This window comes from Oncorhynchus kisutch, linkage group LG23 (genome assembly GCF_002021735.2).
Source record: "Oncorhynchus kisutch isolate 150728-3 linkage group LG23, Okis_V2, whole genome shotgun sequence".
Classification (NCBI taxonomy): domain Eukaryota; kingdom Metazoa; phylum Chordata; class Actinopteri; order Salmoniformes; family Salmonidae; genus Oncorhynchus; species Oncorhynchus kisutch.
The window spans coordinates 11,339,797-11,367,406 of NC_034196.2; the positions used below are offsets into that span (position 1 = coordinate 11,339,797).

The 27,610-nt window shown below is 42.0% G+C and overlaps 2 protein-coding genes across 6 annotated transcripts in view; both read left to right on the forward strand.

The window, feature by feature from the left end:
* Nucleotides 1-7,924: 7,924 nt before the first annotated feature.
* On the forward strand, nt 7,925-20,594 carry LOC109868501 (excitatory amino acid transporter 1-like). The gene is made up of 10 exons (XM_020458108.2): nt 7,925-8,273; nt 9,229-9,381; nt 10,305-10,442; nt 13,734-13,938; nt 14,070-14,112; nt 14,887-15,158; nt 15,846-16,079; nt 16,362-16,556; nt 16,687-16,821; nt 18,036-20,594. The coding sequence occupies exons 2-10, from the start codon at nt 9,243-9,245 to the stop codon at nt 18,238-18,240; spliced, it is 1,566 nt and encodes a 521-aa protein (XP_020313697.1). The 5' UTR covers nt 7,925-8,273; nt 9,229-9,242; the 3' UTR covers nt 18,241-20,594.
* Nucleotides 20,595-23,058: 2,464 nt separating this feature from the next.
* The window catches only part of LOC109867928 (nipped-B-like protein), a 48,828-nt gene continuing 44,276 nt past the window's right edge, over nt 23,059-27,610 (forward strand). For 2 of the 5 annotated variants that reach the window (XM_031802609.1, XM_031802611.1), the window contains exon 1: nt 23,060-23,444. The gene's annotated coding sequence lies outside the window, so the exon portion shown is untranslated. Of the gene's footprint in view, nt 23,445-27,610 lie in introns of all 5 variants that reach the window. The other 3 variants (XM_031802612.1, XM_031802613.1, XM_031802610.1) reach the window with 2 other exon arrangements.

A 27,610-nucleotide genomic window follows, 5' to 3' on the forward strand; every position in this document is an offset into this window, starting at 1 on the left:
CTTTACCCAGTTGTGCACAGGATCTTATACCTTTTATGTAGTTGTGTAAGTTCCCCTTCTCACCACATGGTGACACCGTTGTCTTGCTGCATAATCATGGCCTCCATGCAAAAAATCACCTATCTTTTTTAGGCCATACACTAGTGTATCAATAACAAGTTCATACTTGCTCACTATTCCTTTAGCAGGCTCTCCTAATAACAGAAGACAGTTAGTCTTGGTACATTGAAAGACAATTGCTATTACACAGTCATAATCATATCATTAAATCAAGACAAAGGAGATGATTGTGGACTACAGGAAAAAGAGGACAGAGCCAAGTCTAGATCCAAGAGGCTTCTAAATAGCTCCTACCCCCAAGCCATAAGACTCCTGAACACCTAATCAAATGCCTACCCAGACTATTTTCATTGCCAACCCCCCCCCCCCCCCCCCCCCCCTCTCCCCCTCTTTTACACCGCTGCTACTCTCTGTTGTTATCATCTATGCATAGTCACTTTAATAACTCTACCTGCATGTACATATTACCTCAACTAACCGGTGCCCCCGCACATTGACCCTATACCGGTACACCCCTGTATATAGTCTCCACATTGACCCTATACCGGTACACCCCTGTATATAATCTCGCTATTGTTATTTTACTGCTGCTCTTTAATTACTTGTTACTTGTATTTCTTATTCTTGTCTGTATTTTTAAAAACTGCATTGTTGGTTAGGGGCTCGTAAGTAAGCATTTCACTGTAAGGACTACACCAGTTGTATTCGGCGCATGTAACTAATACAATTTGAATTGATTTGAACATTTATTTTATTTGATCATTAACAGATATGTTATCTGTGCATTCCAAATCGCTCACACCCAAGAGAGTGCCAGAAGTCCTTAGAGTTATAATAGTAATTATATTGTTGTTGGTATTAAGGCACATAGATCTACACAATGTCCTCTTAATCTGACTGCATGAGACCTCAGAGGCCAGGCCCCTGGACCACAGGTGGGGCCAACAGAGGACTTGTTACGTGCTGAGAATAAGGCCAGACTCATTCACATCACTGAAAGTAAACCAGGTCATAGACAACTATCAGTCTATGGGATTCTGCTTGTATCTTTTAATGGACTTTGTGTTCAAGTTGGAGGGTGTTAAGACAGCAGACCTTGGTTCAAATACTATTTCAAGTATCTAAATTACTTTCATGCACATTTCAAAGTAACCTTTATTTAAAAATGTTAAGACAAGTAGTTGAATATTGGAATTGATTTGGAAATACATTTGGAACGTATTGGCATGTATTTGAAAATACTGAAATACACTGACTGAAATACACTGACTGAAATACACTGACTGAAATACACTGACTGAAATACACTCCCACTCATTTTTATTTTATTTTTGTTTTCACCTTTATTTAACCAGGTAGGCTAGTTGAGAACAAGTTCTCATTTACAACTGCGACCTGGCCAAGATAAAGCATAGCAGTGTGAACAAACAACAACACAGAGTTACACATGGAGTAAGAAATAAAAAAGTCAATAACACAGTAGAAAAAAAGGGGAAAAGAGTCTATATACATTGTGTGCAAAAGGCATGAGGAGGTAGGCGAATAATTACATTTTAGCAGATTAACACGGGAGTGATAAATGATCAGATGGTCATGTGCAGGTAGAGATACTTTAACCCAGGTATTTCAAAATAGTATTTAATAAAAGTATTTGAAAATAATTTAAAATAGCAGGTTATTTCTAGAAATTATTTGAAAATACTTTCAAATACTTCCAATAGAAGTAGTTCATTCTGGCCACAAGAAGGACCTGAACTTGCACAGGCGGTGGCAAAACTCCCTGCTTGACTGTCTGGGCTTTTGACAGGTCAACAACAGGATATGTTAGTGATGTGTTCGCTGCTCCGGAAGGGCTTGTACAGGCGAGAGCTCCTTGCATGTGAGAGTGAATGACAGCACAGCACCGTCCCAGCTCTGGGTCGTTGGCCATTCATTCTGGGGTTTGTGGGGTGATGGTATTGAAACCTTTCTTCACGCCTCCTGCGTATTAGCTCTGTGTGAGTCATTTCGGATTTCATTAGCCGGTGCCATGATGTAAATCCGTCCGCAGTGGGATGGGGAGATGTATGGAGTATGGTGGAAAAATCCACGCAGAGGACCCGATTTTAAGACATGACAAATGGCTACTATGGATTTTTAGATAACAACCTATTACTACAAAGAAAATTGGTCAGCTGTGTGGTGTGCATGGCCTTGCAGTCACATATTGGGCCCAGCAGGAGTTGGCTGTTTGCTTTGGAGAGGTATAGCTTTTAAGGCTGTTAGATCTTCTAACATGGACATTGAGCGTCACAAAGACGATAAGCTGTAGCGACTGTCTTGCTCTCCTGGACAGTGCTGGTCTGCCCAGTCTGGATTCTTCTGCCAAGGCATCGTGTGTGACTGGCAAACTAATGGAGCCATTGCCACTCTTCCGCTATTGGCAGCCCCACTTTGAATTTTAACAACGCAAAGACATTTAGACCGGGACTTGAGTTTGTCTGGACTGGAACTATGAAGAATAAACGATGAGAACAAGGTTCCCTTGCAAATTCACTAGTAATTGGTGGTGGTGATGTGGGGCTGGGCTATTAATATGCACAGAATGGGGTTGGCCCCCCTTAAATTTGCCCCTCAAAAACTTTGCTAGTTCGGCCAAGTTTACAGGATTGGCTACAGGCATTGAATCTCATACTTTCACTGTGCAGGGCTCAAAGTCATGAAACGTCAATTATAATTTCATACATTTTCAAGAAAGTTCCGTGTCAGTATAATTTTTGGATCCCTTAAAACATAAATCCCCATTGGAGTATATTCCTATTCATTCATTAATCTGACAGTTTTATTTGTGTGTAGATATGTGGCCTGATTTCAGGGGTATTCTTCACTAATTATACTCCATGTCACTGGGGAATACATTTTCCATACAGTGAGGTCACCCACTACTGCACAAGTTACACTTTTTCCAACTAACTATAATTGACTTTGTCTGTCAGTTACACTGTGGATTGACTTTGAACTATAATAATAACGGGTGTAGACTAACAGTGAAATGCTTACTCCGGGTCCTTTTCCAACAATGCAGAGTAAAATACAATATTTTTTTTTTAAATAGTGACACAAGGAATAAATACAGTGAATAATTAATAGAAATAACAAGTAAAAAATAATGGCTATGTATAGGGATTCGGAAACAACATGGCTATATACAGTGAGTATCAGTACCGAGTCGATGTGCAGGGGTACAAGGTAATTGAGGTAGCTATGTACATAAAGCATAGATAGGGATAAAGTGACTGGGCAACAGGATATATCATTTTAAAAAGTAGCAGCAGCGTATGTGTAAAGAAGTTAGTGAGTTAATGCAAAAAAGGGTCAATGCAGGAAGTCCGGGTCGCCATTTGATTGGCTTTTTAGCATTTTGTTTAGAAGTCATATGCCTTGGGGTTAGAAGCTGTTCAGGGTCCTGTTGGTTCCAGACTCAGTGAATTGGTACCGCTTGCCATGCAGTAGCAGAACGAACAGTCTGTGGCTTGGGTGGCAGAAGTCTTTGACCATTTTTTGGGCCTTCCTCTGACACCGCCTGGTATAGAGGTCCTGGATGGCTGGGAGCTTGGCTACAGTGATGTACTGGGTGGCATTTACTATCCTCTGTAGCGCCTTGTGGTCGGATGCCAAGCAGTTAACATACCAAGCATTGATGCAGCCAGTCAAGATGCTCTTGGTGGTGTAGCTGTAGAACTTTGAGGATTTGAGGGCCCATGCCAAATATTTTCATTGTTGTGTCCTCTTCACGACTGTGTTGGTGTGTTTGGACCAAGATAGATCCTTAGTGATGTGTACACCGAGGAACTTAAAGCTCTCTACCCGCTCCACTACAGCCCCGTCGATGTGAATGGGGGCGTGTTCTGCCCTCCGTTTTCTGAGCTGCACGATTAGCTTCTTGGTCTTACTGATGTTAAGGAAGAGGTTGTTGTCCTGGCAGTCACTGTCCTCCTCCCAATAGGCTGTCTCATCGTCGTCAGTGATCACTGTTGTGTTGTCGGCAAACTTAATGATGGTGTTGGAGTCGTGCACGGCCACCAGAATATGTGAGCGGAGTTAAGCGGTCGGATCACGGAGCAGTGCTTGCACACCGCTCCTGCGCTCCAAGTGCCACGTTCGTTAGAATAAATGTCGGACCAAGGCGCAGCGGCTGTTGAGTTCCACATTATTTAATGAAGAAAGTGAAACTAAGCAAAGACAAAAACAAATAAACAATAAACTAACAACGAACCGTGACTACAGCGATTTCCACGTGCAATAACTCAAAACACATACATTCAAACAATACCCCATAACCCACAGGTGGAAAAATGCTACTTAAGTATGATCCCCAATTAGAGACAACGATTACCAGCTGCCTCTAATTGGGAATCATACAAATCACCAACACAGAAAATAAACCTAGAACCCCACATAGAAAATATAAACTAGAACAACCCCCCAATTACGCCCTGACCTACTCTACCATAGAAAATAAAAGCTTTCTATGGTCAGGAGGTGACACAAAGTTCTTTCCAACCTCTCCGCTAAAAAAACGCTCCTCGCTCACATGGAAAAAACTCAAAATTCGCTCCATTCATTAAAATGACCATTTAACCAACAACCATCCATGTGGTTTTGAAGTATTGAAACCAAACCATATGATTTGAAAGAAAAACATTTGAATAAACATGAAAAGGAGAATGTAAGAAGCGCTCATCATGTTACATGTCGCATTAAGCAGCATTTAAACACTCAAAATAGGTCAGGAGCCAGACTGGTAGCCTAAGAAGGAAAGAAAATGAATTATTTAGGCTACATTATTAGCCTATTATTTCAATTATTTTAAGGCTATAGCCTACAAAGATATAAATTGTGAAGCATTTGCTAGTGCGACACACTAGGCTGAAAGGAACATTATAGTGCTAAGCATTTCAACATTTAATTGTATTAAATCATTATAATCTATAAATTGCGCACATAGCCTGTGTCTTACCTGTGCCTTACGAAAAATGTCTTATTAGGCTCAGTGCCTTTGAATTCATTTTTAGAAACAGCCGTTTGGTCAGAGTCTGGGTCATGCATGGTGCCTGGAGAGCAGGCCAGCAGCGGAGAGAATATCCTCTCTGCACTTGCAGAGCCACTGGGGATGCTTAACACCCTACGGGCCACTCTTGCCATGCTGGCAGGAATACAGAGTTGTATTTTTATTTTTATATAGGTAGGCCTAAAGTTTTTAGGCAAAATAACCCTATCAAAATGGAAAATCTCCTTGAAAGTGGTAAGGTGTCAGACCTAATGAGCCAAAATCTATGATAGCCTATTATATAGATAATAGAACGAAAATCAAATAAACTTTTAAGATCAGATTTTTTGTTTAGAAATACTTTGCTACTATGACACACTTCACTAGCTACCCATCTCCTTCCTTTCTATTAGCACGTAATAAGTACAATATCATGATTTCGCGATATGTGTAATTTCAGATTCCACAATGATTCTTTAATTCTGGACCCTACATCACCGCACTCCCTCTCTTGATCTGGGTCCTTATCTTTGTAAGTCACCTTGATTTTGCACCTGTATGTTTTATCAGTTTCTTTATGCATGCTCGGCCCAGCATGCATTTGTAGTCTACTTGTGTACTGCTTGAGCTACTGTAATGGAGTTCGTAAAATATTTTCATAAAGAAACTGATAAAACAGGGAGTACAGGAAGGTTGAACAGGGAGTACAGAAAGGGGCTAAACACTCACCCCTGAGGGGCCCCCGTTTTGAGAATCAGCGGCTGTGTTGTTGCCTATCCTTCCTCACCACCTGGGTTGGTCGTAAGGAAGTCCAGGATCCAGTTGCAGAGGGAGGTATTCAGTCCCAGGGACCTTAACTTAGTGATGAGCTTTGACTGCACTATGGTGTTGAACGCTGAGCTGTAGTCAATTAACAGCATTCTCATGTAGGTGTTCCTTTTGTCCAAGTGGGAAAGGGCAGTGTGGAGTACAATAGAGATTGCGTCATCTGTGGATCTTTTGGGGTGGTATGTGAATTGGAGCTGGTCCAGGGTGTCTGGGATGATGGTGTTGATGTGAGCCTGACCAGCCTTTCAAAGCATTTCATGGCTACAGATGTGAGTGCTACAGGGCAATAGTCATTTAGAGTGGTTACCTTGGCGTTTTTGGGACTATGGTGGTCTGCTTAAAACATGTAGGTATTACAGACTGGGTCAGGGAGAGGTTGAAAATATCAGTGAAGACACTTACCACCTCGTCAACACATGCTCTGTGTACATGTCCTGGTAATCCGTCTGTCCCTGCGGCCTTGTGAATGTTAACCAGTTTAAAGGTCTTACTCACATCGTCTACGGAGAGTGTGATCACACAGTCATCAGGAACAACTGGTGCTCTCACGCTCCTTGCCAGTGTTCCTTGCCTCAAACTGAGCATAGAAGGTATTTAGCTCGTCTGGTAGGTTCATGTCACTGTGGAGGTTGTGGCTGGGTTTCCCTTTGTAATCTGTGATATTTTACAAGCCCTGTCATATCTGACGAGTGTCAGTGCTGGTGTAGTAGGATTCGATCTTAGTCCTGTATTGACACTTTGCCTATCTGATGGTTCTTTGGAGGGCATAGGTGGATTTCTTATAAGCGTCCAGGTTAGTGATCTGCTCCTTGAAATCGTCAGCTCTAGCCTTTAGCTCAGTGTGGCTGTTGCCGGTAATTCATGGCTTCTGGTTGTGATATGTACGTATGGTCACGTAGATGCACTTAGTAGCCCTTTCTTGCAGTCTAATGATCAAAGCGTCTTCTAGTGGCCTCATGGGTGGATTGTTATTCATATTTTTCATAATTTCTTCATTAATAAACATGAAAAGTCTATTTATGTCAAACGGTTTTGTTATATTTCAGTCTTCTGGGATGTATATAAAGTCTTATATTGGAATGCAAACTCAAATGTTCATACAGTTCAACTCTATGTGTGACATGGTACAGGTGTCTTATTTTTAAAAAAATGTTTAAGGCCATTACCATGTGTGTGAGGTGTATACTTTTGTTTCGAGGTATATTTGTTTAAAGCTACCAAGAAACACTCTGTGACCTGATTTGATCCCCTGCAGTAAATTAGTGAAGCCAGTGACTGATGTGGTAAATACTGCAATGCCATCCATGATATGCTAGCAAAACAGTCCTGTAGCTTTGGGTCCACTTCATCGGACTGAGTGCGTCACTGGTACTTCCTGTTTAGAGTTTTTGCTTGTAAGCTTGTAATTCAGGAGGATAGAGTTATGGTCCAAATAGAGGGCGAGGGAGAGCTTTGTTTGCATCTCTGTGTATGGAGTAACGCGATCTTTAGTTTTTTCGCCTCTAGTTGCGCTGATCCTATGGCCCTAGGCACTGACTGTCCAGTCCTGGCCAGCAACCACTGCTGCTGGTGATGAAAGCTCCTATTTGTCAGGACTGTGGGAGAGGTTACACTGAAGCAGAGGGAGAGAGCCCTAAACACCTCGAGCAGATCTTGCTTACGGGTCCACAGGCTTTATCTGTTTCTGAAGCACTCCAGTAAGGGTTGAATAGGCCGACAAAGAGGGGAAGAGGATAGACGAGAGGATGGGGAGGAGGGAAGATGGGAAAGGAAAAGAGAGCTTGGAGGAGAAGGGGAGCGGGAGGAGAGGAGAAAAAAAGGATTCCGAAAGGGTCATTTGGCTGTCCTCATAGGATAACTTTTTTTGGTTCCAGAAATCTTTTTGGTTCCAGGTAGAACCCTATTGGGTTCCATGTTGCATACAGCATATCCTACTGTATATTCTTACTAATTTATGCTTTCTCAGGGCACTCTTTTATTGGAATGAATGAGGGACATAACATCCCCCAAATTGTAAAGAGATAGGAAGGGCTACCATCTCCTCCCGCTGCCTTTACCTCTCTCTATCTTTCCCTCTCTCTTTCTGAGCTTGAAAGTCTCCTCCCTCTTCAGAGAATGGGAGCATGAGGGATTGCCTCAGTTGTCTTCAGAGAACATATGTACACCTCCCATTATCTATGTGCCTGTCTATCTCACTCCATCTCCCAGTCTCTATCTCTCCACCCTTCTCTGCTTCTGGACCCACTGCCTGCCTCTACCACTGTTGCTCTCTGCCTGCCTGACCTGTCCTCAGGCTGAGGATAACTCATCAGGAAGAGGAGTTTGTCTAATAAAGGAACATCTACACGGGTGAAAGGTCAGTGTTTTGTTTTGCCACTTTTGATGAGGAGATAGTTGTTGGTGTTGTTGTCCAATGGAATGACCAGGTCTGTGTGGCCCTTGTGATGTTTTAGCTGTATGCCAAGGGTCCATACTGTTGATGTGGCCATGCATGAAAAGTATCATCCTTTTGTTTAGATTTTCATGTCCACGTCTTCTAAATTCATTAAAGTGCAAACAAAATCTTTGTAGCAAAATTTGTGCAAAAAAGTGTTACCAACTGGCATTTTCAATCAAACAATTGATTGAAAAAAGTATGCCTTTCCAATGAAAGGATACATAGTTGTGTTGTGTAGGGTGTTTTTAGTTGAGTATGCAGTGCATCTCTTTAAAGAAAGCACAGTTGATTGTTTTTGTTATTCCATTATTCAGGTGCGCATACGTTTTTCCTAATCAGGTGTTTTTATGAATAAATATTCTCCAGGATAGACTGATGAGTTGCCAGGGTGTATTAGTGATGCAGATCTGCACCTGCAGCGTTCCATGCTTCCTGTGTTCAGGGGCTTTGATGCTTGTCATGGAGGGATTCATCATGGGGAAGAAATGCTAGCTTTTGTCTAAGAATAAAATACTTGCTTTCTTCTCAAGATTGTGTGACTATTTTATCATGAAAACATTTGTTATTTTGACGACACACCACATGGTCCAGATTTGCTAAATTTGATTTGCTAGAATAAGCTATTCTTCTTTCTCTAATCTTGTCAACCGCATTGCAATGTCAATGTGTCACTTCAACTGCATGTGTCTTGTTCTGTGTCATTTCATCTCTTCTACAGTAGCTATCACCAGAGTAAGGGCTGGTCAGACCCATTGGTTCAGGTTGTCTGGCTGTCTAAAAGGTGTTTGAGACACTCCTAGTCCTGTCTGCAGTCATGACCAAAAGTAATTAAGCCCCCCCCCCCCCCCCCCCCCCCCCCCCCCCCCGGCTTCAGATTCCCACACTAGGATGCAGCGGATCCGGGAGGGCATCCACATAAGGACCATGAAGGCCAAGAGGAAAGTGGAGGACATCTCTAAGGAAGACGTCCAGGCCTTCTTCAAGAAGAACGCCTTTGTGCTCTTTACTGTAGCGGCCGTCGTTGTAGGTGAGTGAACACACACACCTCCAATACCACACCCCAGTCCACTCACACACACTCCCCTCCGTATTTATTTAGAGAGTGAAGCTAAAATGTGTAAATTTGGCTCTATACACCACCATTTTGGATTTGAGATCAAATGTTTCCTATGAGGCGACCGCACTGAATGTCACCTTTTGTTTGTTTTATTTAAGTATTTGGAAAAATGCACTTCCAGTGTATTAAAGTAGTCAAAGGTTTATTATTTTGTCACATACTCCTAGCACGTAATGACTACATCAAGATTGCAGCTCTACACACTTGTTAGATGCATTTGCAGTTTGTTTTGTTTGTGTTTCGGATTATATTTTTTTGCCCGATAGGAACTGAACGATGAATAATGTATTGTGTCACTCTGGAGTCATTTTTATTTTAAATATGAATATAAGATGTTTCTGAACACTTCTACATCAATGTGAATACTACCACGATTATGGATAATCATTAATGAATAGTGAATTATGATGAGTGAGAAAGTTAAAGGAACAAAGCTCAAACCCCCTCAAAAAACATTCCCTGTTTTGGACACATGATCTTTGTGCATCTATAACTTTCTCACTCATCATTATTCACGGTTCATTCATGATTATCCGTAATCATGGTAGCATCAAGATGAATGTACAAATGCTGGAGTATCGTGCCAAATGAAAAGTTTTAGCTTCACTGTCCAAATAAATACGTAGGGGCGTATGGGCCAACATACTCACGCAAACACACCCACACACTTTGAAACACACTCTCTTATTGTAATCCCAATCCCATAGGGAGGACTCACCTACAAACCTCATTCTAGATGTGACTGAGAGACAGATCTTCTCATTATCATTTGCTTTATATGCAGTTGCATGTTCATGTATCCAGCACACTGATCAGCCCTTCTGATTCTCCAGGTATAATCCTTGGCTTTGCACTGCGTCCCTATAAAATGACCTACCGAGAGGTGAAGTACTTCTCTTTCCCTGGAGAGCTGCTGATGAGGATGCTGCAGATGCTGGTGCTTCCCCTGCTGGTATCCAGTCTCATCACAGGTACACCAAGTCACTATACTGATGCCCTCCGCCAGAAGCAAATTTAGATATAATAAAGACATATGATAAAGAGGAGGGGTAGACTTAGTAGTGTTTGAAAGACAGGTGTGGATGCCCAAAGGGGGAATGCCAATGGAGCTCGAGGCACAACTTTTCAGGTACTGTAACTTATGCTTGATCCATGTGAAATTTCTTGCCACCATTTTTCTCCAGATTCCCTTTGGTCCTCTAGTTTTCTGGCACGGAGACAGTCACTTCATTGTGATTCTTTGCTATTAAAATGAGGGAGGAGAGACGGAAGGATGAGGTAGCTTTCAGTCGGAAGCCCACTGCCTGTGGGTCTGAGAGGCTGGCTTTGGGATGGGTACCCCCCCTGCACTTCTACCTCCTGCTTCGCTTCACACGGATAAAAGCACGCAAAGTGCCCCTCCGCCTCTTCCTTCGTAGCTGTATTGTTTAGTGGAATTCCATGCCCACCCAGCACCACAATACCGTAAGTGGTTTGGAGGGTGGTGGGGTAAGAGGTCACGGCTCAGAAAAGAGGCACATTGCCCAGGTACACAAGTGGACATGTAACTATGCCATCTATTATCTGGAGTCCTCCACAAGGTTGGGATCCACATGATGCACCCAGCTTGGTATGATGTGCAGCATGATCTTGAAACTAGACCTGGAGCAGCAAGCTCTAGTCCTTTCTCAAAGACTGAGCTTATCTGTACTGTACTTCATTTTCTTTTTCAACCAACCTCTTTTTAAATTAACCTAATTTGTGTTAACACTCACTTGAAAGAAGTTGTGAATGTTTATTAAGTATATTTAGATTTGATCTCACTTGAAACACCCTAAAAACATTATATATTTTTTGCCTTGGAAAAGTAGAACTCTGGAGAGAAAGGCAGAAAAGGAGAAGTATGTGTGGGGTACAGTTTTGTTTCATCCTCCCTCTTTGTAGTAACCCTTGAAAATAAGCCACGTGAGTCATTCCTTTAGTCCTGTGAAAGTGGTCACACAGGCTTGTTTGCAGTTTCCATGGCAAGGTTGTTATGGGCGCATGGCAAGTGGACAAGTTTCCCGGAACTGAGAGACAGGATGGAGAGAGAGAGAGACAGACAGAGAGAGCAGCATAGTGGAACAGGTGATTGTGGGAGAGCGAGGCGTGAAGAAGGAGAGTGGAAGCTGAAAGAGTGTGAAAGAGTGCAGTGCCCCCAACAGGATTAAAAGAGCACATACATCTCGCTTACACAAACAAAATACTTACTCCATCCCACTGAATGGGGAAAACACACCACAACGGCCCCTGACACCTTGGAAAATCCAAAGCTAACTTTATTGCAACACTTTGTGAGGTTGAGGTCTCTATAATGGCTCGTTGTCTGTCTCTCTCCCCCTTGACCTTTTTGTAAGATTGTGAGAGAGAGATGTCAGTAGGCAGAAGCTAACCATAACCATGATCTATTTTCAGATGCAGAACATCATTATTTCACCTGCCTGTATGTTTTGCTACTAGCCTGGTTTGCAATCGCACTAGGACTTCTGTCAGATGACTGTCAGGCAGCCCGTTAATTTGCACACCCATTTACTCTTTCTATTAGGCTACATCCTCCAGCAGGTCAGCTTATATATTTATCATGAGATGATAAATATCAAATCACATTTAATTGTCACATGCGCCGTATACAACAGGTGTAGGCCTTATGCTTACAAGCCCTTAACCAACTATGCAGTTTTAAGAAAATAGAGTTAAGAAAAGATTGACTAAATAAACTAAAGTGAAAAAATGAAAAAAAGAAGACAATAAAATAACAATAATGAGGCTATAAATAGGGGGTACCGGTACAGAGTCAATGTGTGGGGGTACAGGTTAGTCGAGGTCATTTGTACATGTATGTAGGGGTAAAGTGACTATGCATATATAATAAACAGTGAGTAGCAGCTCGGGGGGGGTTAATGCAAATAGTCCGGGTGGCCATTTGATGAATTGTTCTTATGGCTGAATTTTTTTGTGGCCTTCCTCTGACACCGCCTAGTATATAGGTCTTGGTTGGCAGTTAGCTTGGCCCCAGTGATGTACTGGGCTGTACGCACTACCCTCTGTAGCGCATTACGGTCGGATGCCGAGCAGTTGCCATACCAGGCAGTGATCCAACCGGTCAGGATGCTCTCGAAGGTGCAGCTGTAGACCTTTTTGATCTGGGGACCCATGCCAAATCTTTTCAGTCTCCTGAGGGGGAAAAGGCGTTGTCATGCCTTCTTCACGACTTTCTTGGTGTGTTTGGACCATGATAATTTGTTGGTGATGTGGAGTCCAAGGAATTTGAAACTCTCGAACGGCTCCACTTCAGCCCCGTCGATTTGAATGGGTGCGTGTTCGGCCCACCTTTTCCTGTAGTCCACAACCATCTCCTTTGTCTTACTCACATTGAGGAGGAGGTTTTTGTCCTAGCACCACACTGCCAGGTCTCTGACCTCCCTATAGCCTGTCTCATTATTGTTGGTGATCAGGCCAAGCACCGTTGTGTCATCAGCTAATTTCACGATGTTGTTGGAGTCGTGCTTGGTCACGCAGTCGTGGGTGAACAGGGAGTACAGGAGGGGACTAAGCACGCACCCCTAAGCGGCCCCCATGTTGAGCATCAGCATGTCTGATGTGTTGTTGCCTACCCTTACCACCTGGGGGAGGCCCGTCAGGAAGTCCAGGATCCAGCTGCAGAGGGAGGTGTTTAGTCCCAGGGTCCTTAGCTTAGTGATGAGCTTTGTGGGCACTATGGTGTTGAACGCTGAGTTGTAGTCAATGAACAGCATTCTCACATAGGTGTTCCTTTTGTCCAGGTGGGAAAGGGCAGTGTGGAGTGCGATCGAGATTGCGTCATCTGTGGATCTGTTGGGGCGGTATGCGAATTGGAGTGGGTCTAGTGTTCCCAGGATGATGGTGTTGATGTGAGCCACGACCAGCCATTCAAAGCACTTCATGGCTACCGACGTGAGGGCTGCGGGACGGTAGTTATTTAGGCAGGTTACCTTCGCTTTCTTGGGCACAGGGACTATCGTGGTCTGCTTGAAACATGTAGGTAATACAGACTCAGTCAGGGAGAGGTTGAAATTGTTAGTGAAGACAACATCCAACACATCAGCATAGCTTCAGGAGCTAGCCAGAACGCATGGCTAACATGGCTACAAGCAATTGCTATTTCAAGTGTTGTCATGCCACTGCTATGAAGAAATGTTTGAACTATTGCACCAAGGGATAATGCTGTTCTTCTAAACAACATCTCCGCTGTCTCTCCCATCTAGGCATGGCAGCGCTGGACAGTAAGGCTTCAGGAAAGATGGGCATGCGAGCTGTGGTGTATTACATGACCACCACCATTATCGCTGTCATCATAGGCATCATCGTGGTGCTCATCATCCACCCTGGGAAAGGATCTAAGGATGAGTTCATGAAGCAGTCGAAGATAGAGGACATCAGCCCTGCCGACGCCTTCCTGGATCTCATCAGGTAGCTGCCTGCTACTGTAGGAAGAGGGTCAGGGGTTTAGTGGAGGAAAGATGCACTGTATTTTGCCATTGTACTCCTGCCTTAATATTGGAGTGTTCATTGGTTGTGATGATCGTGCTCTTTAATTTCAGGAACATGTTTCCACCAAACATGATCCAGGCCTGCACACAGCAGGTAAAGCATCTAATGACTTTGTTACTAAATGAAACAGATTTTCACATTCAATAAGCAGATAGGGAAAATGGTCTGACAAATTCTGCCAAAGGAAATGCTTGTATTGACAGGAAACTTGCTGGTTTGGGCATTTCTGAGCAGCGATAAATCACCACCCTAAGAGGCATAGAAACCCAGGACTGGGGGAGGGGACTTTTGACTTACACTGGAAGGAAAATTCTGACGACTCGGAACAAATGACAAAATCTGACTTCTGCTGCCATGTGTAAATAAAAACAATTCACCAGCGGAAGAGAAGAAAGGACCAACTTCCAATAGTAGCATGGTGGGGGCAGGATGGTCTGGAAACTGAGATATAGAGGCTGCTGGGGCAGGACCATATAAGTAATGGAAGACAATGTCTACGGGGGGCTAAACGCTTTGTGGTCCAGACAGGGCCGTTAGTGAGCCAGCTGGACCTTACAGAATACTACTCCAGCCATACAGAGGCCTATTGTTTAATTCATGAGGTTGAGATGAGCGGAGCATGCGCCTTTAGACTTTTGCTCTCTAGTCTTTCGAAATGGCACACGTCTGACTACAATCCCTCGATACCTTATCTATCAGCTTGGCTTTTTATGAGCTCTACTGAATAGATGGCTGAACTATTATAAAGTAAACATTACAAAAGACAATATTTCAGTATAATTTTCACCAAAGGAGATGACATGCTATCATCACTTTAACAAGACAATGTTAACCCATCACTTACGACAACTGGCTCTTTCCCTCCAGTTCAAAACCAAATACGGGAAGCGAATCGTCCATGTGACGATGACAGTGAACGACTCTGTCTTCAACCTGACCAACCTGACCGAGCAGATCACCAGGGAGGAGGTGATCCCCATCCCGGGCACGGTGAACGGGGTCAACGCCCTGGGGCTGGTGGTCTTCTCCATGTGCTTCGGCCTCATCATCGGCAACATGAAGGAGCAGGGCCAGCCCCTCAGGGAGTTCTTCGACAGCCTCAATGAGGCCATCATGAGGCTGGTCGCCATTATCATGTGGTGAGTATTTGGTGTGTGTTTGTGTGTGGGTGTTTATAAAGATGATGTGTGTGTGTGTGTTATGATGATGGTCCAATAATCCCCATCTTCATTAGGTGAGTGTGTATGTGAACCCCATGCATCTGTTACAGAGAAATCTTAGCTTTGGAAAGCTAAGTCTATGGAGTCCCTGCAGAGTTGGGGCGGTACTATGTTTATCTCTCCCTCTCAATTCAATCAAATGGCTTCATTTAGCCTCTTGCTTGAGGCATTGCTGTGAATTCTCTGGTAACTCTATACAGGTGAGATCTGATATAGGTATTTAGGTCTACTGAGATAATTGCATGAGAACCACGTAATAATTGGCCAACACAGAACCACCTCAGGACATAACTTCCTGATGCTAAGTGGTTGCACAGCTGAATAACAAGGCTTTGCAATCAAAACCAGTGACATGTTCGCTGTGCCAATTAAATCAAAAATATTCCCAGTCAGATATCTGACAGATATAAATCAAGTTGTTTATGAATAAAGGCAATTTCATAGCCTGTGCTTGCAGTCTCAGAAGGCACTGATGGTTTCACTAATTGTTTTCCTATTCAGGCCTATTACACAGAACAATAAGTAAGATTCTGAGAATGTAGGGCCATTTGAACTGTGACCTTATCCTTCCCTGGCATAACCCCTTCTCCTCCCTCTGCTCTACAGGTATGCCCCAATCGGTATCCTGTTCCTCATATCAGGGAAAATCGTGGAGATGGATGACATCACTGAGATGGGTGGTCAGCTGGCCATGTACACCATCACGGTGATCATAGGCCTTTCCATCCACGCTTTCATCATTCTCCCAGGCCTGTACTTCGCCATCACACGGCTGAACCCCTTCATCTTTATCATGGGGCTGGTGGAGGCCCTCATCACAGCCCTGGGAACCTCCTCCAGGTAGGTTCCCCCGAACACTGCTGCTATTCTCCCTGGTTTACTCTGACTACCGACACTGTAGCCATGCCTCGCTTGGCCGACTCATATCAAAGTAGTAGGGCCAGGTAGAGGTTCCTGCTCAGATTGTGTGGTTCATAAAAACCTATGAGGCATCATCATCATCCCCATTGGTGGGATTACTTACGTTTGTTTATATGGCAAATACGGATAATAGATTTAATAGAAACAACAACAAACTCTTCAAACTCAAACACTACCTGTTTCTCTCCATCTTTATCTCAGCTCAGCAACTCTGCCCATCACCTTCAAGTGTCTGGAGGAGAACAACAAGGTGGATAAGCGCATCACACGGTTTGTGTTACCGGTGGGCGCCACCATCAACATGGATGGAACAGCACTATACGAGGCTCTGGCAGCCATCTTCATAGCCCAGGTTAACAACATGGAGATGAACATAGGTCAGATCATCACAATCAGGTGCGAATGAGTATCCAAGGTTTATAAGCTAAGGTTTATGTTTACAGAATCAAAGGGTGTTGATATGTTTACAACTAAATTACATGATTTATCAAGATTTATCAACGTGTCATTTTCTGTTATCAAACAGCATCACAGCCACTGCAGCAAGTATTGGAGCTGCTGGGATCCCACAGGCTGGACTGGTCACCATGGTGATTGTGCTGACCTCTGTTGGACTTCCCACTGATGACATCACCCTCATCATTGCGGTTGATTGGTTCCTGTGAGTAATTTTTCCCATTTTCTGATTGAGAAATCAGAATAAATTAACTATATTTTCTTACTGATTAGGCTACTATGGTGCAAATCCAAGTTTTTGTGAAATACAATTTGTCTAATGACCTGAACTGAAACGAAAATCATTTATCTTTCATTTTAAAGGACAAACTTTTTTATCAACTACAACCCTTTGACACTAGTTCACCAAAATTACTAAATTACATATTGATTTCCTTACCCTGTAAGCAGTTTATGGACAAGGTATGACAGCAATCAATGTTTTGATTTAGCTTCCCAGTCAATGTTTACAAATACTAATATTTTAGCATTTGTGGCACAAATCCTATTCAAGTCGGGATCGATATTAGCATTTAAAAATTCCAAAAATATCTAAAATTGATTGTGACGCTCAACAAAGTCACTTATAGATTATTTGAACATGCTGTGTGAAAAATGCTAATATCGGTCCAATGACTTGAATGGGATTTGTGCCACAAATGCTAAAACGTTAGCATTTGGAAACAGTGCCAGAGAAACTAAACCAAAGCATGGAATCCTGTCATACCTTGTCCATATACTGCTTACAGGGTAAGGAAACCAATATGTAATATTGTAATTTGGGTGAACTATCCCTTTAACTACTATCCCTAGGGTCTTGGTCCACTTTTTTTTTTGAATTACATATTTTTTTGCAATGAGTTTTAACATAGAAACATAATTAGGTTGCCCAAATTAATAATTTCAATTAGAATCCCCTTCACAGAAATTACACAGCTAATTGGGTAGTGAGAAAAAACCCCACTCTCCTTAAACTAGGATGGACGGAACGTGCAGACAGAGTCAAAGCTTCATTTACTGAAAACATGGATGTTTCTCACAGTGATTAGAATATAAGATAGCCTATAGAGAGTGCTCTGATTACTCTTTCACAGTAGATGGTAAATATCCCTGTTGATAGCGCTGTGGCCTATTTCCCATCTACATTATTTTGCTGAGAATTCTAAAGAGTTTAGTTTATCTTACAACAAAAGCAGAAAATAGGTGAATGTTTTGAGTTGTTGACTGTTCCATTTAACATGACCAAACGTCCCAGTGGACATAGTGTTTTATTTTCTAAATGAATGAATGTCCCGGAACCCTCTCTACCTCTCCTCCCACTGTATATGACTCCCTCCCCCTGGTTAACCTTTTTCTTCTTCTCTTATTTCTGGGTTGCAGTGATCGGCTGCGTACCACGACAAACGTCTTGGGCGATTCCATTGGGGCAGGCATTGTGGAGTTCCTATCTCGACACGAGCTGCAGGCCAAGGATGTGGAGATGGGGAACGCTGTACTGGAGGAGAGGAAGAAACCATACCAGCTCATCTCTCAGGAAAACGACTACGAGAACGCCAAACGTCCGGGCACTGAAACCAAGATGTAGCTCAATGCTCACACACACATATACACGTTTTGGTTTAGTTTTTATTCTTTGTCATATTGTTCCAGTTATTGCCACTGTGCCATATTTCCTTTCCTTTGTTGTTTTGTCATTCATAAAGTTCCTTTTACAAAACAAACAAATAATTATCTCCCTGAAGTGGCCCAATCAAATTGCTTACATCTGCTGCCGCTCTACAAGATAGATAGGCTTCCTGTTTTTGTGGTTTTTCTGGCTATTTTTGTGTTGAGTTAAGTCATCTTGGCCTAGAATAAGTACGTGGTATAATGGTATAAGTAAGGAGGAAGTTGATGAGGGCGTTGGTGTCAGAAAGGTATTTTGTAAAAAGATCGAAAGACAACATATGTTTGAATGACTGGACAAGCGATATCCTTCACAAAATGCAACAGAGAACACATTTCATTTGATACTAATGACATTAGGCCCTAATATACACTACATGGCCAAAAGTATGTGGTCGCCCCTTCAAATTTGGATATTTTAGCCACACCCGTTGCTGACAGGTGTATAAAATCGAGCACACACCCTTGCAATTTCCATAGACAAAAATTGGCAGTAGAATGGCCTTACTGAAGAGCTTCGTGACTTTCAATGACTTTCAGTGTGTCACCATCATAGGATGCCACTTTTCCAGCAAGTCAGTTTTTTTTCAAATTTCTGTCCTGCTAGAGCTGCCCCAGTCAACTGTAAATGCTGTTATTGTGAAGTGCTAGGCCACACAAGCTCACAGAATGGGACCGGCAAGTGCTGAAGCGCGTAGCACGTAAAAATCGTCTGTCCTCGGTTGCAACACTCACTACCAAGTTCCAAATGGCCTCTGGAAGTAACGTCATCACGTGAATTGTTCGTCAGCACAACAACTGTTCGTCAGGAGCTTCATGAAATGAGTTTCCATGGCCGAGCAGCCGCACACAAGCCTCAGCTCACCATGCGCAATGCCAAGCATTGGCTGGAGTGGTGTAAAGCTCGCTGCCATTGGCCTCTGGAGCAGTGGAAACCGCGTTCTCTGGAGTGATGAATCACGCTTCACCATCTGGCAGTCCGACAGATGAATCTGGGTTTGGAGAATGCTACCTGCCTGGAGAACGCTACCTGCATGAATGCATAGTGCCAACTATTAAGTTTGATGGTGGAGGAATAATGGTCTGGGGCTGTTTTTCATGGTTCGGGCTAGGCCCCCTAGTTCCAGTGAAGGTAAATCTTAACGCTACAGCATACAATGACATTCTTGACGATTCTGTGCTTCCAACTTTGTGGCAACAGTTTAGGGAAGGCCCTTTCCTGTTTCAGCATGAAAATGCTCCCCGTGCACTAAGCGAAGTCCAAACAGAAATGGTTTGTCGAGATCAGTGTGGAGGAACTTGACTGGCTTGCACAGAGCCCTGACCTCCCTGACCTATGGGATGAATTGGAACGCTGACTGCGAGCCAGGCCGAATCGCCCAACATCAGTGCCCGACCTCGTGGCTGAATGGAAGCAAGTCCCCGTATCAATATTCCAACATCTAGTGGAAAGCCTCCCCGTAGCAGCAAAGGGGGCACCAACACTATATTAATGCCCATGATTTTGGACTGAGATGTTCGACGAGCACATGTCCGCATACTTTTGGCCATGTAGTGTAAATGGCTTCTGTGGAAATATAAACAACTTCTTATCGTGGGTTCAATAAAGAGTAATTTAAATTTTAAAAATGCACAGCACTTGAGGATTGTTATTTATTCTTTTCCCTTTCTTCATGCTGTCAATATGACAACTCCAATTTTCTTTTTACTTGATTAGGATTGAAACAATTTGGGAAGTTGGTGCTGTGATGCTGACAATATTGTTAAAATGTATATGAGATGTATCCAACAATCCCATTGTTATCACTATACAGTATATTCACTATTTTGTTGCCGGCCCTAAGACAAATTAGTATTTGAAATATCCTTCACTATTTAGTATATAATTCTGTTAAAATAGCAGGTGTATAAGATTTTTTTGCCTGTAGAGAGATTGTATGACACTATTGTGTAAATGAACTATAGAATACAGTTAACTTGATACTTGTTTACTTGAATGTGTTTTCTTTCATCTAAATGTTGAAAGACATTCATTTTTTCAGGGCTGAAATGCCACTCCAAAGCCTTGGAAAGTTAAATCAAGGAACACAGTGTGTGATAAATAACAGCATGTGTGAACTAACTCAAATAGAAACTGTGATTTTCTTTTTTTCCCTTTGTGGTTTCTGATATTGTTGTTCACTTTCTGTAAATGCATCATTTGTGGTGAAAAGGGAAATAGACTGTCAGATCTGTCTTTGGTGAATACAATTTTGAATAAATGTTTGAAAGGAATCAGGGTTTGATTTGGGTGATTGTCTATTCAATGACACACATACAGTAATAAACAGTTACATAACATTTGTTATATAAATGATAACTGTGGATATCATCTTACACGGCACACAATATGACAATACAACCATACTAATGGAGTAATAGGCCTAGGTCTTGATTTGAATGGGTTATGATGAGGTCATAAAGACAGTTGTACTATGGTACGAACTACATGTCGTGGTCTTTTCAATCAAGGGGTATATTTCATTAGTTGAAATGACCGGACACGTACAGACTGTGGCTTTAATAGGCTAAAGTAATATACTGTTATGTAATAGTAATGTACTAGTAATGTAATGATGATCATACACTGAATAATCTAGTGGCGTAGATAGGTATGTAAAAAGATCAAATCATATTTTTGATGGAAGTAAGAAAAAAAAGTAGATTATTTATATCAATGTGACTTTTCTGGCTAAATAAAATGGAGTTTGAAAGAGAAAGGAGATAGCCCCCTCTTTATTCTCCCGAGTGGCGCAGGGGTCTAAGGCACTGCATCTCAGTGCTAGAGGTGTCACTACAGACCCTGGTTTGATTCCAAGCTGTATCACAACTGGTGGTGATTGGGAGTTCCATAGGGCGGCACACAATAGGCCTACCCCATAGGCCTATGAGGTAGGCCATCATTGTAAATAAGAATTTGTTCTGAACTAACTTGCCTAGTTAATTAAAGGTTAAATAAAACAATTTAATGAAACTGTTCTTGGGAAAGCCGGCTGAATCGTTTGTGGACGTTTGCTGCCATCTTGTGGTGAGATTTGAGCAGCACTTAATGCAAACTTCTCCCTTTCATCTGTGGCGATAACTTTGGGGGACACCACAAGCACCCCTGGGTTTTTCATTCCTATTATGAACCTTTACGGAAACAACATAATGGTACTACTGTAGGCTATTTCAAGTCAATAATGGGTATGGATCGGTGATAGTAATGTCAAGAAATATGAGATCAAATTCAACATGGGTGTTTTCTTGTCAAAGGTGTAGATACACATAAATAAAGGAGCAGGGCAGGCCATCTACATACTATAGTTAAATATCTACCGGTATGTAGACTGCATCATAGCTAGCATTTCATTCAAATGTTGACCCAACTCTGGCCGATGCTCTGGCTGACAAAGCACCTGCAGAAGGTAAAACCAGATAAAACCATTCGTACTTACATGAAATATCCATATTTACCACATTTCAACTTGTGTTTGTATATGGTAGCCTTATATAGTTGAAACCAGAGAGGAAAAGCCTCAGAGATGCTGTTGCTGAAACGTTGGTTGGCAACGAGAATTATGTCAGACGAGCGCGACTTTTTCAACAACATCCTTTCCTAAATAGAATTATATCCCGAGGACAACAGCTACTGGCCAGGCTAGCTAGCGCCGAAACCGTTTTAAACTAGTTAGCTATTTGTATCTGGTCGCAAAATAGTTTTGCCGGTAAATTATGAATGAACTTTGTTACTTGCTCTCAGTGTCCATTTGTTAAACGTTAAATAAATCAAATCCGTTCTCTGCTTGCTTGCTAGCTAAAGCGTTAGCTGAAGTTAGCTAACAACGATCTTAACTGGGAGACATTTTTGCCAGGTCTCTAGCTAACTGAATACACAGCTGGCCCATCCATGTTAATGGGATGCCAAGCGTGAGGAAGAAATCAAATAAAGGTAAGACAGAAAGTACAAGTATTTATTTGTTTATTGATTTTCTGAAATCAGACCTGTTCAATCAATTACGTCAGTTCGCACACTTTCGCTTTCTTCCACAAGAGATCAACTGCTCTTGTTGTTTGGGCATGTTAATACCTTGATAGATTCATGTCTGTTGACTCCTTTGCCATTTTCCCTATTTCCATCAATGTTATGCTTATTAAATTAACTTTCTTATTGTTCATTATTTGTCATAGGTAGAATCTTACTTGAACTACCTACCTGTCAATCAAAAGTAAGTGTGAAAGTGGGTGCTTGTGGGTGCATGCAGCAGGACACAACACCAACATATCTGGAATTCTCTGCTACCATGGTGGTCATAATGCTTCTATTTTTTAGAGAACCAACTTAAAGTAACTGTTCTGTGTGTGTGCGCTCGTGTGTGTGTGTGTGTGTGTGTGTGTGTTGATGGTTGTTGAGCCAAGCACTGATAGGTTTTCATGTCAGCCCAAATTCCAAATATCTTAAAAAAAAGTTTTACATCAAATAATGCAATTCATACACAACTACTATGTATGTATTTGAATTATCATTATGCTAGTTATCTTATTTTATTAACTGCTTACATTGGTTTAGCTGGTGACATACTCAAGGATGACCTCGTCCTCCAAAATATTTACAGCAGCTGTGTGGAATGGATGGTATCGGTGTATAGTAGTAATGCAGAAAGCGGCGGAAGTAACTGGGTTGCTGGCTATGGTTGCTCCTGCTAGTTGGTTTGGCGCCGGTGGAGGGAGTTATTCCTGCAGCAGTTCTTCCGGTCGGCATTTTGTTCTGCAAGAGAAGGAGGAGAGTCTGAGTGGATCCCTTTTATCACCGCGTCAATAGTATTTCTGTTTTTCACATTTGATTGTTTTCCGAAACCCTTTGGAATTTAAACTCATCTTCTGCCGGTGTTGGGGATAAACCGGTGCAAGGACTGGTTATGGGAATGTTTGCCCCTCTCCAAGCATAGATGTTTGCAGTGAGAAGGAAGAACGAACCCTCCCGAACCGGATTATTGTTGTTATATTATTACTCGGAGGAGCTGTTCGAGCGATAGAACGGAGAGGGAGCTAGAGACACGGATCCAACCCCCTTGCAACCATTTCTTTTTATCAACACATCCAGAGGTAAATATGATTGTACAATATAGATTTAGGAGTACCATAACAAAACAATTCCGATCGGCTACACGGGTGTTGTTTATATTCAGTGAAACTGGATAGACGTTGTGGAATGCACCGATATGTGTTTTTAACATTTATGTTGCCTTGTATCCGCTCATATAGGCGTCGGGTCGGGGTTACGCTTCCTCAGGCGAGTCCGAGGTCCAGTTAGCAAGCTAATAGGCCGATGTAGGCCATTGAAACTGAAAATAAAATCCTAATCCGCACGCGCAATCATGATAACAAACCAAAAGGGATGGTCATACGGTTGCAAAGGAATGATTATGTGTGGGCGAGTCAAGGCAAACATGGATTCGGTTGCAGTCTCGGTAGCTAACGTTGACTAGCTAGCCATAGCTAACTTTTGTTAGCTATCAAAGGTTAGAATAATATAGCTAACTAGCTGCTACAGTATGTGCGTAGTGTTACCTAGCTAGTTAACGTTACTTGTTAGCTATTTAGACAAAACTAACAAGTGCAACTTCAGTGTTTTCTCAGCAGGGTAATGTTTTCTGACGTTTTATGCTGGAGTCAGATGTTCTGAGAAATAGGCTCTTGCTATCCAATGCTACACACTAGCTAGTGGCTAGTATATTTTTTTGCAATGTCAACTAAACTGGTTTAAACGTTTGCCTAATAACTGTGCAAGCTTGCTATTCACCGTTTTGAGGCTACCAAATTGTACACATTAAGCATAATTGACCTAGTCGCTTATAAAGTAATAGCTGCATATGTATTATCCACCAAGTTTTCTAGCTAGCTACAATCTATCAAATGGAATCATCAGATACACCACAGAGATTTAACATAACAATTTGTGATGAGACCACCCCTTGTCTAGTTGATAACATGTTAAACATACCTATAGCTATTCCCTTTGCATAGGATTGGCAACTTCAACCAACTTAGATTCATTTGTTTACAGGGAAATTAGCAATCTATCCAATGTTGTAGATATTAATGTAACTTGATAAAGCAAATGAATATAGCTACCTTGCTTGGAAAGCTTGCTAGATCATCAGGAAAAGGGATGTGAAAAACTGGGTTATTGTAAAACACAAACATGAGTAAATCAGGGCTATGTTAGACTATTGCGTAGCTGATGAAAAGAAAGTTGATTAAATACATTGGACCCTAATTGGTGTTGGGTGAGCAATTAGCAGCCTACTGTATCTGACCGATTACTGTGTTGCCAGAGAGAGAGACAGATGTGCGGCTATGTTGTCAGCCAGAGCTGCAGAGAGAATAATCATGTCTGTAATCATGCATCCAGCTTGTCACACGGTTATCCTTCAATCTAGGTGATCATAGTTCAACTATAGGTGAGCTAACTAACTATGTACACATCCAGCTAACATTACTCAAGGAGCAAGTCTCTGTTGCTGACTATGTTTAGCCTCCTGACTAGAAAATTATGCTTAGAAGGCCCTCTCAACTGACTAAGCCAGCAACATTAGCAAGTCAGCTCTCATTAACTAGTTTTAACTTTTTTGCACTGCTCTGTAAATTGGTGCTGGTGAATGAGGTAACTGACTAGGTTAGGTTGTAACTAGTCTAAAGATTCAGACCGTACGGTCACTGTAATTAGATCTTCCCTGTAAGGTCTGAATTAGAGGTCGGCCTATTATGATTTGTCAATGCCGATACCGATTATTGGAGGACCTAAAAAAGCCGATATCGATTAATCGGACGAATAAATATATATATTTTTTTAATTAAAAAAATGTAATTTTATTTGTAATAATGACAATTACAACAATACTGAATAAACACTTCTTTTAACTTAATATAATACATCGGTAAAAATAAATTTAGCCTCATAAATAATGAAACATGTTCAATTTGGTTGAAATAATAAATAATGCAAAAACAAAGTGTTGGAGAAGTAAAAGTGCAATATGTGCCATGTAAAAAAGCTAACGTTTGAGTTCCTTGCTCAGAACATGAGAACATATGAAAGTTGGTGGTTCCTTTTAACATGAGACTTCAATATTCCAAGGTAAGAGGTTTTAGGTTGTAGTTAATATAGTATTTATAGGACTATTTCTCTCTATACCATTTGTATTTCATTAACCTTTGACTATTAGATGTTCTTATAGGCACTATAGTATTGCCAGTGCAACAGTATAGCTTCCATCCCTCTCCTCGCCCCTACCTGGGCTCGAACCAGGAACACATCGACAACAGCCACACTCAAAGCAGCGTTACCCATCGCTCCACAAAAGCGGTGGCCCTTGCGGAGCAAGGGGAATAACTACTCCAAGTCTCAGAGCGAGTGACGTTTGAAACACTATTAGCAGACACCCAGCTAACTAGCTAGCCATTTCACATCGGTTACACCAGCCATTAGGCTGATAGGCTTGAAGTCATAAACAGCGCTGTGCTTACGAAGCTTACGAGCCTGCTGCTACCTACCATCGCTCAGTCAGACTGCTCTATCAAATCATAGACTTAATTATAACATAATAACACACAGAAATATGAGCCCTTGGTCATTAATATGGTCGAATTCGGAAACTATAATATAACTAAAACGTTTATTTCAGTGAAATACGGAACCGTTCGGTATTTTATCTAACGGGTGGCATCCCTAAGTCTAAATATTCTTGCTACATTGCACAACCTTCAATGTTATGTCATAATTATGTAAAATTCTGGCAAATTAGTTCGCAAAGAGCCAGGCTGCCCAAACTGTGGCATATACCCTTGACTCTGCGTGCAATGAACGCAAGAGAAATGACACAATTTCACCTGGTTAATATTGCCTGATAAACTGGATTTCTTTTAGCTAAATATGCAGGTTTAAAAATATATACTTCTGTGTATTGATTTTAAGATTGGCATTGGTGTTTATGGTTAGGTACAGTCGTCCAACGATTGTGCTTTTTTCGCAAATGTGCTTCTGTTAAATCATCCCCCAGCGTTGCATCGATTATATGCAACGCAGGACACGCTAGATAAACTAGTAATATCATCAACCATGTGTAGTTATAACCAGTGATTATGATTGATAGTTTTTTATAAGATAAGTTCAATGCTAGCTAGCAACTTACCTTGGCTTCTACTGCATTCGTGTAACAGGCAGGCTCCTCGTGGAGTGCAATGAGAGGCAGGTGGTTAGAGCGTTGGTCTAGTTAACTGTACGGTTGCAAGATTGGATCCCCCGAGATGACAATGTGAAAATATTTAGTTCTGCCCCTGAACAAGGCAGTTAACCCACTGTTCCTAGGCCGTCATTGAAAATAAGAATATGTTCTTAACTGACTTGGCTAGTTAAATAAAGGTATACAAAAAAATCGGCAAAATCGGCGCCCAAAAATACCTATTTCCGATTGTTACGAAAACTTGAAATCGGCCCTAATTAATCGGCCATTCAGATTAATCGGTAGACCTCTAGTCTGAATGGTAGGCAGCTGTGATCAGAACACCGTGGAGACGGTGCGAAATATGGCTCGGACAATGTACCTAAAATCCAGGGATGTGAGAGGGCGCTGTACTCCTAATTATACCATTATTCAAAACGATACACTGAGAAGACTGAAATTCTGCTTGTTTTTAATTAAACTGCCATTTTTGTCAGCATGCTAGCTAATGCTAAAGCAGCCCATTGGATTTGACAACACTTCCAGTAGCTACTCATACCAATGCTAGACGTTTCATTTTCACGGAATCGAATGGGCTACTATAGCGTTAGCTAGCCTAGCATGCTGCCAAAAACAGCAGTTTAATTAAAAAACTAGCATTATTCCAATCTTCTCGATTCATCATTTTAGCATAATTAGGAGTACAGTGACATTTTCCTTCCTTGGATTGAGGTTGGTTTTCCAAGCCATATACCGCTCTGGCTGTCCACATTTCGGCATAGCACCATTCCGACTAGAGAGAAGAAATTAACAGAAGTCGGATTCTGTCAAGGTGGTAACTAGCTAGCTAACTGGCTAGATGGTTAAGCATCACTGGGATAAAGCAGAAATACAATTCGGCACCATTCAACTTTGCTAGCTAGATGGCTAATTTGGCCAATGCTAGGCATGTAGCTCAGTAGGTAGAGCATAGCGCTTGTAAGGCCTGGGTAGTGGGTTTGATTCCCGGGACCACCATACATAACATGTATGCACGCGTAATAGTAA